At 53.3% G+C, this 15,019-nt stretch overlaps 2 protein-coding genes across 2 annotated transcripts; both read right to left on the bottom strand.

Moving 5' to 3' along the window:
- Nucleotides 1-6,279: 6,279 nt before the first annotated feature.
- On the bottom strand, nucleotides 6,280-7,533 carry LOC136502044 (exocyst complex component EXO70I-like). Its single transcript, XM_066497525.1, has 2 exons — nucleotides 7,407-7,533; nucleotides 6,280-7,312 (listed from the first exon to the last, which is right to left on the bottom strand). Exon 2 carries the CDS (start codon nucleotides 7,283-7,285, stop codon nucleotides 6,701-6,703), a length of 585 nt encoding a protein of 194 aa, XP_066353622.1. The 5' UTR covers nucleotides 7,286-7,312; nucleotides 7,407-7,533; the 3' UTR covers nucleotides 6,280-6,700.
- Nucleotides 7,534-8,672: 1,139 nt separating this feature from the next.
- LOC136501738 (probable mitochondrial adenine nucleotide transporter BTL1) lies at nucleotides 8,673-14,395 on the bottom strand. The gene is made up of 5 exons (XM_066497265.1): nucleotides 13,888-14,395; nucleotides 11,724-11,818; nucleotides 9,894-10,227; nucleotides 9,443-9,680; nucleotides 8,673-9,325 (listed from the first exon to the last, which is right to left on the bottom strand). The coding sequence occupies exons 1-5, from the start codon at nucleotides 14,104-14,106 to the stop codon at nucleotides 9,075-9,077; spliced, it is 1,137 nt and encodes a 378-aa protein (XP_066353362.1). The 5' UTR covers nucleotides 14,107-14,395; the 3' UTR covers nucleotides 8,673-9,074.
- Nucleotides 14,396-15,019: the final 624 nt, after the last annotated feature.

Here is a 15,019-nt window from a genome sequence, read left to right as displayed (position 1 = left end):
TTTGCGGGTAGTATTTTTTCGGAGATAATATCGGGTAGCAATTTTCATTACCCGAATTTTAAATTACCCGAATTACCCGACCCGAAAAAATCGGGTAACCCGAACGCCCAGGCTTACTGGAGACGCCAGGCCACTCACCGATGCCCCGGGCGCTGTCCCCCCTGACATTAGGGAGATGGTCCAGGGGACCCCGCCCCGCCTCGCTCTCGTCATCATCGCTCGAAGAATTTGTCGACGACGGTGATAGAGATGGCTCCATCGGGAGACCGTCGTGCCTCTACTGCCGGCGACATTTCTCTAGCTCGTCGTGCTCGAGGCTCTTCCTCTTGCGCCTTGCCTCCTTGGCGTCCTTCTACTTCTTGTACGCCTCGGCATGCGCCCTATTCATCGCCCGCCGCTCTGCGTCCTTGAAAATGGGTGGCGGGGAGGCTCGCACATCCCTCATCCCCTGTAGGAACGGCAAACGCAAATAAGGGAATAGATTGAAAATGTAAGGAGCAAGGAGGCCTCGGGGGCCACAGCAGCGCGTGACTCACCAGAGAGATGTACCCCCACGATGGGTGCATCGGGAACGGGGTCAGACTACTACTCCTCAGCCGCCCCTCCACCGTCTCTCTCACCCGACGTAGAATCTACTCGTCGGAGAGGGTGACGGCAGACAACCGGACGCCATTGATCGGCTCATCAGGTGTCATCTCGAATAGGCACTGCTGCCGAGCCATCAGTGGCAGCACCCTCCAGCGGTGGAAGGCCGCCATGACCACAGCCGTCGTAAGACCACGGCTGCACAGCCTCTCCAGCGCCTCCAGGAGCGGCCGCAGCTTGGGCTGATCAACCATCAGGACATCGTACCTCCACCTCTCCGGCTAGCTCTCCATGACCTGCCTGGTATAGGGGGGAAGCCCGCCATTATCATTGCGGAGGTAGAACTAGCTATTGTACTAGCGACGGTTGGACGACGTGAGCTGGCCTAGGATGTAGAGGGGCTGCCGGTCTTGGCGCACTTGGAGAGTGCAGCCACCGGCCCTCAACGCCTTCCGCGTGCCCGTCGTGCCCGCCGGCTTGGTGGTGAGCCCCACCTGAAAGAGGTGGAGCCACAGCTCCCAGTGGGGGGCAATGCCTAGGTACCCCTCGCAGACGGTGACAAAGATGGCCGCCTGCGCAATGGAGTTGGGGTTGAAGTTATGGAGCTCCACGCCGTAGTAATGCGGGAGCGCCCACATGAACCAGTCCGCCGGTAGGCCGAGACCGTGCTCGTGGAAGGCCACGAAGCTCACGATATAGCCATCGCATGGCCTCGGCTCTGGCTTGGCCCCCGGAGCAATCCACTCTGGTCTATTGGGGTCGGTAACCGAGCGGAGGAGGCCGTTGTCGACAGGCGACTACAGCATCGCCGTAGACACGTCGGACGGACCCTAAGGATCTGCCTAGACAACAACAGCGCCACCGGCCATGGGTGTGGTGGAGAATGCGGCTACGGCGGTAAGACGTGCTCTCGCTCCCTCTCTCTCTCGCCTTTCCTCCCCCTTCTCCCTTCTTCTCCCTGGCGCTCTCTTCCCCTATTCTTAGCAACCGCTCGAGGGCAGAAAGGGCGAACACAGGCAGGCAAGGTAAGGAGGGGCGGGGCGAGGCTCATCACATATTTATGAGGGAAGGGGGTGAAATGGATAGGCGACAAAACCGGGGAAGTTTCCCTCAAATCTAGCGTAGTTAATCCGGATCCGACTAAACCGCCCATGCGTCCACCTTTTCCTTATTAACCGCGCACACACAGTAATGTCCCATCCATAGACATCGCGTCGCATCTGACCACAGCGATGGCAGGCGCCGTTCCGTCTCCCTGAGGAACCGCCTCAAAAGGCACACCAGCCATTGTCAGCCGACAAAAGGGGAATATCCTCCACCCGATTCCTTTCGGACTAAGGAACTAGGCACCGAGCCTGTTACGGTCCAAGGGTTCAAAGGCTGGGCCCCCGAGGGTCTCGACAGCCGCCCCAGGACAAACAGAGTTAGGGATGACTATGGGCGAGCCCATACATGGTCGAGGCCCAAGCAAGCAATTGCTTGGGATGCCCTAAGTCGTGTCCGAGACCGGCAGGGAGGTCTCTGAATGGGATCCCACCGTAGGGAGGCACCGAGCCCCCCGGGGCCAATCGAATGGCCCTGGGACCCACTAGAGAAGCCCTCTGGTACTTTTGGAGTGCGTCTCTGGACCACGAGCCGACCCCTATCGAATGGGGCACGGACCTCCACCTGGACTTACCCGATAACAGCTCACCGGAGGTGTCACGCTCATGCCCACCGAGGGTAGCCTGGCATACTCCACCCCTCCTTCCGAAAGAAAAGGATACGCGAGGGCCGCACAAAAAAGATAGGGAAACTCCTGATCGTCCTCTTGCTCTAAGCAGAGGCTCGGGGGCTCTTCCAGCAACCAAGCTAAGGCCCAGCAACCTAAACTCGCACTCAGGGGCTCGGCAAAACACTATAAAAGGCACTGAGCCTGTCATGGTCCAGGGGTTCAAAGGCTAGGCCCCCGAGGGTCTCGACAGCCGCCCCAGGACAAACAGAGTTAGGGATGACTATGGGCGAGCCCGTACATGGCCGAGGCCCAAGCAAGCAATTGCTTGGGATGCCCTAAGTCGTGTCCGAGACCGACAGGGAGGTCTCTGAATGGGATCCCACCATAGAGAGGCACCGAGCCCTCGGGGCCAATCGAATAGCCCTGGGACCCACTAGAGAAGCCCTCTAGTACTTTTGGAGTGCGTCTCTGGACCACTAGCCGACCCCTATCGAATGGGGCATGGGCCTCCACTTGGACTTACCCGATAACAGCTCACCGGAGGTGTCACTGCTCGCGCCCACCGAGGGTAGCCTGGCATACTCCACCCCTCCTTTCAAACAAAAAGGATGCGCGAGGGCCGCACAAAAAAGATAGGGAAACTCCTGATCGCCCTCTTGCTCCGAGCAGAGGCTCGGGGGCTCTTCCTGCAACCAAGCCGAGGCCCAGCAACCCAAACTCGCACTCGGGGGCTCGGCAAAACGCGATAAAAAGGCACCAAGCCTGTTACGGTCCAGGGGTTCAAAGGCTAGGCCCCCGAGGGTCTCGACAGTCGCCCTAGGACAGACAGAGTTAGGGATGACTATGGGCGAGCCCGTACATGGCCGAGGCCCAAGCAAATAATTGCTTGGGATGCCCTAAGTCGTGTCTAAGACCGACAGGGAGGTCTCTAAATGGGATCCCACCGTAGGGAGGCACCGAGCCCTCGAGGCCAATCAAACGGCCCTGGTACCCACTAGAGGAGCCCTCTGGTACTTTTGGAGTGCGTCTCTGGACCGCTAGCCGACCCCTATCGAATGGGGCATGGGCCTCCACTCGGACTTACCCGATAACAGCTCACCAGAGGTGTCACTGCTCGCGCCCATTGAGGGTAGCCTGGCATACTCCACCCCTCCTTCTAAATGAAAAGGATGCGCGAGGGCCGCACAAAAAAGACAAGAAAACTCTTGATCGCCCTCTTGCTCCAAGCAGAGGCTCGGGGGCTCTTCCTGCAACCAAGCCGAGGCCCAGCGACCCGAACTCGCACTCGTGGGCTCGGCAAATGCGATAAAACCCCTCGCTCAACATGAGAAAAGCCCCTGAAGGAATAAATCCACTCCTCCAGGGCCTCGGGGGCTACACCCGGCGGGTGCGCTCGCACGCACCCACCGAGGCCTCGAGTACGAAATACCATCCCGCCAGGAGCTGCCGCGAGCCAAGTCTCGTCAAAACCTCAAGAAGAGTGCTCACACTCTCCCCGAGGCTCGGGGGGCTACTGTCGGGTACCATAAAAGGGGGTCCCCTAAGCAAGAGCCAAAAAAATCGCTTAGACCTTGTAAAAAATCAAAACTAAGAGACAACCACCGGTAAACCCCCACCTTATCCGAGGCTCGGCTGGGCCGCTTGGCCCACCTCGAACAATATCTAGGCTCACCCGAAGCGGGCTCGGCCCAGAACAAAACCACGAGGCCTCGGATGAGGTACTGACTCTCCGCCTCACTCGAGGCCCCAAACCGCAAGGCCTCAGACAAGGTACCGATTCTCCAACTCGCCCAAGGCCCCGCGCAAGGCCTTGGATGAGGTACCGATTCTCTGACTCGGCCGAGGCCCCAAACCACAAGGCCTCGGACGAGGTACCGATTCTCCAACTCACCCGAGGCCCCGCACAAGGCCTCGGATGAGGAACCAATTCTCCACCTCGCTCGAGGCCCTAAACCACAAGGCCTCGGACGAGGTACCGATTCTCCGCCTCGCCTGAGGCCCCGCGCATAAGGCCTCGGACGAGGTACCGATTCTCCGACTCGCCCGAAGCCCCCGCCCGTAAGGCCTCGGACGAGGTACCGATTCTCCACCTCGCCCGAGGCCCCACGCCACGAGGCCTCGGACGAGGACGTCACATCCAACCAACGCGTCCAACCACTCCCACGACGTCAGCCGAACGACGGCTCGATACAGCGGAGTGGCCGACGGGATAGGAGTCACATCGATGCCATGCCATCCGGGACAGGACGGGGCAGGGGTTACCGGTCGCTGTGCTCGGTGCTGTGCCCATGACTAACACCCGTGCTGCACTGTGCTGCCTAACCCCACCTGCTCCAAGGACAGCGCGGCGTGGAGAGTCAAGTCTGGGTCCCTGTAGCCTCGGAATCAACGCACAAGACTAACAGCTCCCTCCGAGCCTCGGCTATCCGCTTCTGGGCTCCTGTAGCCTCGGGACTCGCGCCCGCTGAGCCCCCCACAATAGTTCGGCCTCTGCACCGACTGGGCCTTGGCTCTCTATGTTGTCAACATACTGCGACGGGCACGTCGTCCACAATATGCGCCATGCCCTACACCAAGCCATCACAGGACCTTCCACGTCGCACAGGATCGGGCGTGACCGGCACGTCGCTCCAGTGCACCGAGCACAAGACCACTCCATCGACCATACCGCCACAGTGACCAGCTACAGGGCTCGGACATGCCGCCTCTGCTCACAAAATGCCACGTAGCAAATCCATGTACCGCCCCCGTGCCTCCCTTCGACTATAAAAGGGAGTGACCGGGGCCGCTTCTAGGACGAACAGAGACTCAAGGAGACTCACAGACACACACAGATACACACGGATGAGCAACGCACAACGCTCTGTAGCACACACTCCTCCGCACTGCAAGAGATCAACATCTCAAGCAACCCACGCCACTCTACGCAGAGACCTGGGACTAGCTCCCTCTCTCGCCCAGCTTGTAAGCCCCTACTACAAGCACCTCGGTGCAAGGAATACGAGATCACTCTATCAAACTGGACGTAGGGCACCTATTGCCTGAACCAGTATAAACCTTGTGTCTCTTTGCATCACCATCCAGGATTAGGGGCACGCAGTACACTTTTACTAGTCGGTTGAGGGCTCGTCGGTCCAAAACACCGACAAATACTCCATGCATGTGTCGCAAGATTCGATGTGATAGTTTGGGGTGAAAATTTTTGGGAACTAAACCAGGCCTTATCTCTCTCTCTCTCTTCCATGCTCGGCGCTAGATTTCGCGGCGCCGAGTTCGGCGCCATATATTATGGCGCCGAGGTACCGACCACGTAGGATTTTCTTCTGTGCACGGCCAGGTACCTCGACGCCAAGATCTGTGGCGCCAAAACGTGTTACCTCGGCGGCAGGACTTATGGCGCCGACCCCCATGGTCCAAAGATGAGTTTAAGTCTCTCAGGGGGGCAAACGTAAATTTTATTCAAAAAAGGGTTAAATAGTAAAAAATTAGGGCTCCGAGCGCTTGCTTCCCCAGTCCACGAGTCTACTACGTACGCGAGCGACCAGGGCGAAGGGTCACGGTCTTAGGGAGTCTCGGAGAGTCGGAGATAGAGCCACGCCGCACTACCGCCGGCCGCCGCGGAGAGCCAGAAACACGGAAACGGCGCACTCATAGGCTCGAGTCGACGACAACGTGATCAGACGGATCAGCCGATCATTAGTTTATCAATCATCATTTCATCGGTTCATCAGCCGATTAGGCCCTGCACCTAGGTATTTTTTTCCATGATCATTTTTAATTCAAATTAATTGTTTCATACTTCTAGTATTCGAATTCATATAGTCACGTTTTTTCTTTTAATTTAGATGTTAGAATCTTAGAATGTTACCTAAGAAACAATTGTCAGGGTCTCAGAAAAGAAAACAGAAAAATCTAGAAGATAAATTTATTGAATCTTAGAAAGGTGCTATACATAAGTGGACATTATTTATCTTAATACCGTCCTTGATGATTCTACATCAAGAAGTGTCCGAAGAAGTATCTTTTTATGAGAAGCAATGGGTATTATGGAGTTCTATTCTTCCTTGGGGTAATTATATTAGTTTTAGAAGTATAAATATACTATTGTTTTAGTTTACTTTTTTTACGGTCACTGGTGGAGTATTCGTCCCCCCGAATTTTATTTGGCCTTTGTGGACCGCGATAATGTTTACAAAATATTTATGTTTTGAGAAAAAATAGAGTTTACAGGCCGCTCCCGGACCATTTTAGTTTACGTTGTTCCTCGATAACCATTAAACATGTTAAATTAAAAATATATCACTGAATTTGTTTTCGCGTTATAACAAAAATTAACGTCTATATATTATAAGATTTTATACGTGGTCTGGAGCGCCTTCGTGGCCAGTTCGCTGATGGCCCTCAAAATTTAGGACCGGCAAGCGCGCGGTAGTCTTCGGACGCGAGGCACTTGAGGTAGTTCACGGCGTACCGCACGATCTTGGGCACGTGCCCGGAGTCGGCGCCGGCGCCGGTGACGTAGAGCGTCTGGATGCGGAGACCGAACTCGAAGACCACGCCGGCCGCGGCGCGCGCCAGCGCGCGCTCCACCTCGCGCGTGCGCTCGTGGATGGCGACCAGCGTGGTCGACTCGCTGGTGAAGAGCTCGTCCAGGCGCTCCCGCTCCCGGACCACCGCGTCGAGCATGTCGAGCAGCTTGAACAGCTTCTGCGGCTCGCGCGCCGCGGCGGCCACGCCATCCGCGAAGCGGAAGAACGCCGCGACGATGCGGGCGGCGATCTTGGCGAAGCACTCGGGCCAGACCGCCGGCGGCAGAGGCTCGAGCACGCGCGCGCAGAGCCGGCGCTCCGCGACGAGCACGGAGGCGATAGCCACGTGAAAATGCGGGCCCCATAGCGCCATGGCCGACTCCAGCGACTCCCACTCCATGGCGTCAATCTCCTCCGGCGTGTACGACTTGAGGTACGCCGGGTTGAGCCGCATCATCGCCTTGGCCGCTCTCCTGTACCTCGTCTGAGTGACATCACCCACAGTTATTTCAGTTACTCACATCGCAACTGTCACAGCAAGAAAGAGCTAGGCTGTAAAGGTTAGGAAAATGAATCACCGTGACGTAGATGTCGAGGCAGATATCGAGCAGTCGTTGCCGGCGAGCGTCATGGCCATCCTTGCGTTGGCCTCCACCTCGTCGTCAGTGCCCAGCTCATACCCGGCCGTGCCTCCCTCGACGCCGGCGACGTCGTCGTCCACGGGCGCCGGGTGCTTCAGCCTGAGGAGCACCGCCTCGAAGAGCTCCTGGAGGCCGAGGATAGCATCATCGAGGGGCCCCTCGAAGCGCATCTCCTCGGCTTCCGTCTCGTACACCGCGCGCAGCGCCGCGGCGGCCACGGTCAGCCTCCGTACGCGGCCTCGGCCGGCCGCCTTGGTCCGACCCAGGAAGCCGACCGCCTCCTCCACCCTCCGGACGGCCTCTTCGCCGCACGCCACCACCTTCTCGATGGCGTCCCGCAGCTGGTCCACACGGTCGACGAACGCGACCGCGCTCTCGGCGTCGCCCGGGTTCGCGGGTGGCGCGGCATCCTCTGCGAGCGCGGACACGCGGCGGAACGCCGCGAGGAGGGCTCGGCCGGCGCGACGGCGCGGTCGATGCGCGCGCTCAGCGCGCGTGCTGCCACGGCTTGGGACTGGAGGTTGTGGGAGGACGACGGCGAGGCGCTGGATATGAGCTCGTCCAGGCGGTCACCGATGGCGTCGATTTCGACCTCAGCCTTGGCCGCGGCTGAAAGCACCGAGACGATGGCAGCTCGCGAATCATGAAGCTTTGCAAGAACAGTGGCGCCCGTGTCGGCGTCAGCGTCGGCATTGCCGGTCGCCGGCGTTGACGCGTTGGGGCACATGGCCGGCGGCCGGCCGGTGTTTGAGCCTAAACACGCGTGTATGACGATGTCTCTCGCGCGATTGGCGCCTGCCTTGTATAATCACAGTATGGTGATTAGGACAAATTTGGTTGGGACGAAGCTTTGGTTAGAGCAAAGACCTTGGAGCTTAGCTGCCACTTAGGACAAGGACAAATGGCCATCTTCGGAGATTGCACCTCATTGTTGCAGAGTACTAGTTGTGAGAAAGCGAACATTTTACATTTGTCCAACTGTGGTTTGATACAAGGTTCTGGAATTTTACAATAAATTGCTGGCGCGAAAATAATGCATCCAAAGGAAATTTGGTCTGATTTACTTGACAGCGAGGACTACAAAGCTAAAGGGAATTATAATTGGGAACACTGAGGGTGCATCATACACTAACTAATGTTTATATAGTTCTCGTATGAGAAATTAGAACAACGCTTATTTGCACATATTCCACAACAGTACTCATTTTGGACCAGTGGATGTATAATATTGTATAACAATGACTCATTATGAACCGGATAAACGCTCCACACATACAAAGCATGCAACGTTCAGTGACAAAAGGTTCATCTCAGAACTAAGAAATAGTGTTTCTTTCATTAGTAGACAAATTTGACAACAACAATGCTTGGGGCCAATGCATACCCAGTCCAGGTTGAGTCTGCTCAGAGTTGCTAGTAGTTAGATAATCCCAGGTTAGCAAAGGCCAATTGACTAATACTGCAAATCATGAGTGCAACCAGCACAAGATGGCCTTGTTCTCTCCTAAATGGGATTTTTTAAGGAGAAAAAAATGTTGAAAATCCCACACAGCACAACAAATTTATTCTGTAACAATGCAAGAGCCTGACTTCGTCACGTTCCTGCTAGGCATGTAGCCGTGAACCCAAAAGAAGGTCCTTCCATGCCTCATAAAACATCCAGGTGACACCGGACGTTGGCATGACCTTCAGGGAGCTCGCCACCCATCCTCGGAAAAGCCCCTTGACGCCCTCCTCTTGGACCACCTCAGCTAATGCTGCAATCATGTGGGGTGGGCACTTCCCTTGTAGGGATCCCACCATAAGCCGCTTTCTTGCCACTTCTAGAGGGAAGCTGATTGTGCTTGCAGTTAGACCTAGAAGGTTCAAACAACTATGAGACAAGACACCTAACTTGGAATATAACATTTCCTAATTTGTTTCAAGAAATTTAGTGAATTGTATGTAACACTTTACATGTAACTGAATCTGACCTGAAAGAGCCCCAATAACCAGCAGCTCAGGACGGCTCAAAGATTTCTTTTTATGTGCACGGCAGTAGGAAGTCTTGATGGTCTCGTACATGAAATAGTAGCATGTGCTATATGGAAACATGCCAACCAACGTTGGGCAGAGGCCAGCATAAAGACCACCAATGCCATCAGTCCGGTAGATCTTGTTGATGGCAATGGCAATACTAGGATAAGCCTGACGATTGACAGTCATGCGATCCTGCAACAAGGAGAATAGTAAAAAAGTAATCAAGAAATTAAATAAGAGGCCTCACAAAGTTCTATGAAGTTTGCTGGTTTGCCATTTATTTGGAATAGGCAATAGAAGTTAGAAATATAAACCAAACCCCAAAAAGGAAATAAAGAAAAGGGACATAACATTCCATGAATAGTGCCCACAGATATTCAACATGCAGATTTAGCTCTGAAGTACCTTAAGAACCTCAAGAGGATGGCACACTAAAGTGCTAGCTATTCCAGCTGCTGCACCTCCAATTGCAATCGGCGATAGTAAGTGAAATGGCAGCTCGATTTTCAAATTGCCAGGTTGTATCTTTGGGCATCCATCCTCTTTCCATTTCTCTTGAGCTGATGCCATACTCCTTTTGACACATTCAAATGTCCCGAACTCAATTGCTTGAGTTGGGATAATCCGGAGCATATTTATTGTATTACCCGCCCAGAGTCCTTGCCAGCCATTATGTTCAACAATCTCCACAAAGCTACCAAAAATATGTTTTGATCCTACCCCTACAACCATTCTTGTCCTGAAATCGAGCAAAGCATATCAGATTAATCTTTTATAAGTAGAAATATCACTTTTGATATTCATCCAAATCAATGGCAACAGACAACAAAATAATTGTATATCATTTAGCTAAATGGGCTTGGTGTAGTAAATTACTTCAATTAGAATAGCAAGTGGTATCACTTCACTGAAAGATATATACTAGTTGTCGGGGGCCAATACTGGGGTACCCGAAGAGGAGGAGCTAATGGTCATCAACATTGATTCAACCGAGCAGTCAAGAGCGCGCCTACAGCTCCAACCGACCCCGGGGTGCGCGGGCTCCGCCTCGCCCGACCTCCGAGGGAGGGCTCCGCCTCGCCCGACCCCGAGGCCGCGATCTCCGCCTCGCCCGACCTCTGGGGGCGGGCTCCGCCTCACCCGACCCTGAGGCCGCGGGCTCCGCCTCGCCCGACCCCGAGGCCACGATCTCCGCCTAGCCCGACCCTTGGGTTTGTGCTCTGCCTCGCCCGACCCCAAGACCGCGGACTCCGCCTCGCCAGACCCCTTGGGTGTGGGCTCCGTCTCGCCCGACGGGGACCCATACCGTCGCCAACCACTACAGGTCCAAGCGTATGGGCTTGGGTCAAAACTCTGGCACCAAGGAAGAGACCGGCACGCCCCGATATAACCCGCGGCCACGACGGGCCATACCTGAGGATTCACATCAAGAACAGCGTCGGGCGTACCGGTGTTGTTCTGCCTAACACTCGTACGAACACCGACAGGCGCGTCAGTTCACCACGACGTCCGCCAGGACGGAGTGAAACGCCATGACCGGCGGATGACGCCTGCGCATGACGCCAGTGGCGGACAGGACCGCGACGTGGAGCCATCCCTGTTGACATCTACAGGGCCGGCGGGACCCGCATGAAGGAGAAAAAAGACCCGACGATCCTGGAGGCCTTCCTCTCTCTCGTTTTTCTCCTTTCCCTCCACTATAACCCGCGCTTTCCCTTGGCCTATAAAAGGGAAAACAGGGCGCCCCATGAATGAGATCCTGAACCGATCGACCCATCAAGATCCGATACAGATCCGCATAAGAAGCACGACACGAACGCACAACTGAGCAGCGATCGAGCTCTTAGCACCCACTCACTCCTTTCTCCAGAGACTTGGGATCCTTTCCCTCTGTCGCCCGTTTGTAACCCCTACTACAAACTTTCGGTGCTAGTAACACGAGCAGCAGCGACGAACTAGACGTAAGGACTTTCTGCCCGAACCAGTATAAACCTCGTGTCCTCTAAGCACACCATCCGAGCCAGACGCGCAATAATACAAATTTACTCGTCGGTGGTACCTCGAAACACCAACACTAGTATCATAATATAATCGGTAGATCATTAAAAATTGTAAACAAACTCATTTCCCAGTGTGGGGGACAAACTTTCTCATGCAACCAAACCAATATATTTTGAAATAGCAAGACGCCAGACTTAGAACTATGAATAGACAAATCTGGAGAGCAAAAACTACCTGATAGTTTCTAAGGGAGCAAGAACAGCCTTAGTCATTGCACCAGCCAATGCTCCACTCACGGATTCCGCGACTTCTCTATTCCTCAGAAAAGTCTGAATCAGATAAAGTCTTAGATCAATGTCTGGTAACTCCATCATTTAGCAAGATTTGAAGAACTCAAGAGAAACTCAAATCACTGAAAACACTATTTTCAGGGAGTTCCAACTCTGAAATAATCCTAAGAATCCGCAAGTGTTTAACGTGGTAGGAAATGCAATAGAGAAGCTGGAAAAAAGAAACTCCCATACAATATACAGCTATTATTAATATTATTGTTCCTTTTGATTTTCAGTGAGAAGGGCGGGCCTGGTGCAAGTGGTAGAGTCTTACCGCCTGTGACCGGAAGGTCCCGGGTTCGAGTCGCGGTCTCCTCGTATTGCACAGGCGAGGGTAAGGCTTGCCACTAACACCCTTCCCCAGACCCCGCACAGAGTGGGAGCTCTCTGCACTGGGTACGCCCTTTTTGATTTTCAGTGACAGTAGCAAAGCTATGTGCATTTTGCATATTGACTACAGCATCACTTGTCGTTTTATTAATATGACATAGGTACCAGTGTATTCCCAAGTAACTTGGTGAATGCTGTCCAAAGCTATTGTTAGCCTGTTACTTCATGCATTTTGTCAAAGCCTAATCCAAATTGCACTATTTTCTTTCTTTAGGAAACACCCTCAGTCGATAACTCTGACCAAGTGAACAAAACTGTGATGGCTAACGATTACACATTTACACTGCAGCTCAATGGGTTGCATTCACCTAGCTGGTGGCATGAAAGTTCCTAGGCAGTAGCAACATCACAAATAGCTGGGAAGGTTGGATCGTAGTTGTTTAACAATATTGGTCCAACTTGGAAGTTGGAAGTGGACAGGGAAAGGAAAAACAAGGGAACTTAACTAAAACACAGGTATATTCTACACGGGGTAGATGCATAAAAGACCAAGAAAAGTCTTGGGTTCCAAACGACAAACTTTTGTGTCATTTTTGAAAGGATCATATCACACAAACATAACAGAAAGAAAATTGTGGAAGCAATCAAATTTACTCACCAAGGCATATAAGCAGGTATGTCACTACTTGGCTTTAATCAAATTGAAAAATAGCTAATGATACAAAACGGCAGCATCTGTCGGAAGCTTCCCTACACCTCCACAGCTTTTTAAGTGCAAAGGAAAAGAGAAATAAAAAGGAATTCCACATAGAAGGCAAAATTATGCTCAATGAGTATAGCTACAGTGCATCTATAGCTTTCAACTGGTCAGCAGTCAGCACCAGGTCTGCTTGTGAAGAAATATCTACCCAAGATAAGTACAAAAAAACATCCAGCAGGCATGGGACACCGGGCACATGGCAATGGGACCCATGCACACATCAACATTATCCTACCTTTAGAACTCCTTAACTTCATCTGTTCTATGGACAAAAAGAAAATACTGATCTGAGTTAATTATACTTTTCATCTCAATGAGTTACCAGGAACAATTTGGGATGCCCGCCTAGATCGCAGCACAGTACGAAACTTCCAAACGACCCCCAATTGTTAAACAGTCAGCTAATCAACTACTATTGGAATAGATAAGGAGGCGACTCTAACATCTATATGCATAGGAAGATCCCTGGATAAAGAATCGAAGTAAGCTAGCAACATCATGCTCGCAATATTTTAACAAATCAAATAAGTAGTTTGAAACTTCTACATCAAACATTTACAAGATCGCAGCATGAACCTTCAAGCATGAGCGACTGTTTGCCGGTTGAATCATCCGCAGAATATACATCAGGTCATATAACAATGAATAATAGAAAAAGATATCGCCTTTACAGCAAAGCCGTTTTTTTTTCAAAAAAAAAATTCAAATCGCTCACAAATCCTATCCCCATGCGAGCAATTCAGCAAACAGGCACCACACTTTGAACAAGAAAGCAAAACTCCCGCCTCTGTGCCGTCTGCCCGTGTGCCCAACCAATCCGAAAGGTGAAAGCGTTCCAATCCACATCCACATGCTCAGTGAAAACTAACTAAGCCACCATCACACTCACAACACATCCATCCATCCAGATTCCAGAGCACAACAACAAGCACGAAACCGAGACAACCGAGATCTGCAGACGAGACCAGTGACTCACCCTAGCGGCGGCTCCAACGTCGGGCAGCCTGGCGGCGAGGTCCCCGACGACCCGGGCGGCGGCGTCAAGGCCGTCGTCCTTGGGCACGGGGAGCCCCACGACGAGCAGGCCGTCCTTGTACCCGGCGGCCGCCCCGGGCACGGCGGCGCCCACGCGGACGTCCGCGAAGCCGATGCTCGCCAGCGCCAGCTTCTTGCGCCCCGCCTCCTCCACGCCCATGGCTGCTCCGGGCTCCGGCCCGGCCTCCTCGCGGGTGCGGAACGCGAATGCGCCGAACGGGAGGGGGCCCAAGCGGCAAGCGCAATAGGGGGTCGGGCACTCGGGCGGTCTCCTCCTCGTCCCCGCCGCTTCTCGCGGCTTTTGTAGGGAAGGCCGGAAGGGGAGGGAGGAGGCGGAAAGGGTGGTGGTGGTGGTGGTGGCGGCGGGCGCCGAAGAAGGGATTCTCCGATTCTGCGTAAAAGCGCTCAGATGCGACGGGCGACGGCAACGGCTTCACGCGGGGTAGCGTACTATTCGGAATGACAGTGTACGTGTCCAGGGGGAGGGTGTTGGTGTATCGATTCGGTCTCTTTTTCATTTTCTTGTGTGAATTTGAAAATGATTTTGAATTTTGCTTTCAAGGACGCGTGGAGGATTTTTTGCGCGTTCATGATCCATTGTTGTTTTGTTCGTTTTTTTTCTCGCGTGCTTTTGGTGTGCATAAATAAACGGTGGATATTTGTTTTCCTGGAATTTGGGAGTTTCCGTGCGTGTTTGGCACGCTTGTGAAAAAGAGAACGTATTGTCCTTTTTGTTTTTGGTAACTCGGATTCTCGCTCTCGGTGGCGGGTGGCGGACTGGTGCGTTTATCTCGTTGGCCAGTAGAGACGTTAGAAATAGGCGAGAAGGTGAGGGCTAGGGCACAAAACACAGGGTCACTTCACTTTCCCGAGGCGATGACCTTTTGGGCCCACCAATAATACGCTACAGGTAGGATAGGATCTAGCGCTAAATGCGCGCATGACCCAGATCATTTGTTCTTCGCTTCTTTTTTTTAACAACAACCACTTTTAATTATAATATTAAAGCACAGTATACCAGCGTGGAAAATAAATTCCCACAAACAGGTGAAAGATACTGTAGACGCGGCGGA

Source organism: Miscanthus floridulus, chromosome 13 (assembly GCF_019320115.1).
Source record: "Miscanthus floridulus cultivar M001 chromosome 13, ASM1932011v1, whole genome shotgun sequence".
NCBI lineage: Eukaryota > Viridiplantae > Streptophyta > Magnoliopsida > Poales > Poaceae > Miscanthus > Miscanthus floridulus.
The sequence above is the reverse complement of the archived record's forward strand: the minus strand, read 5'-3'. Positions and strand labels throughout refer to the sequence as shown.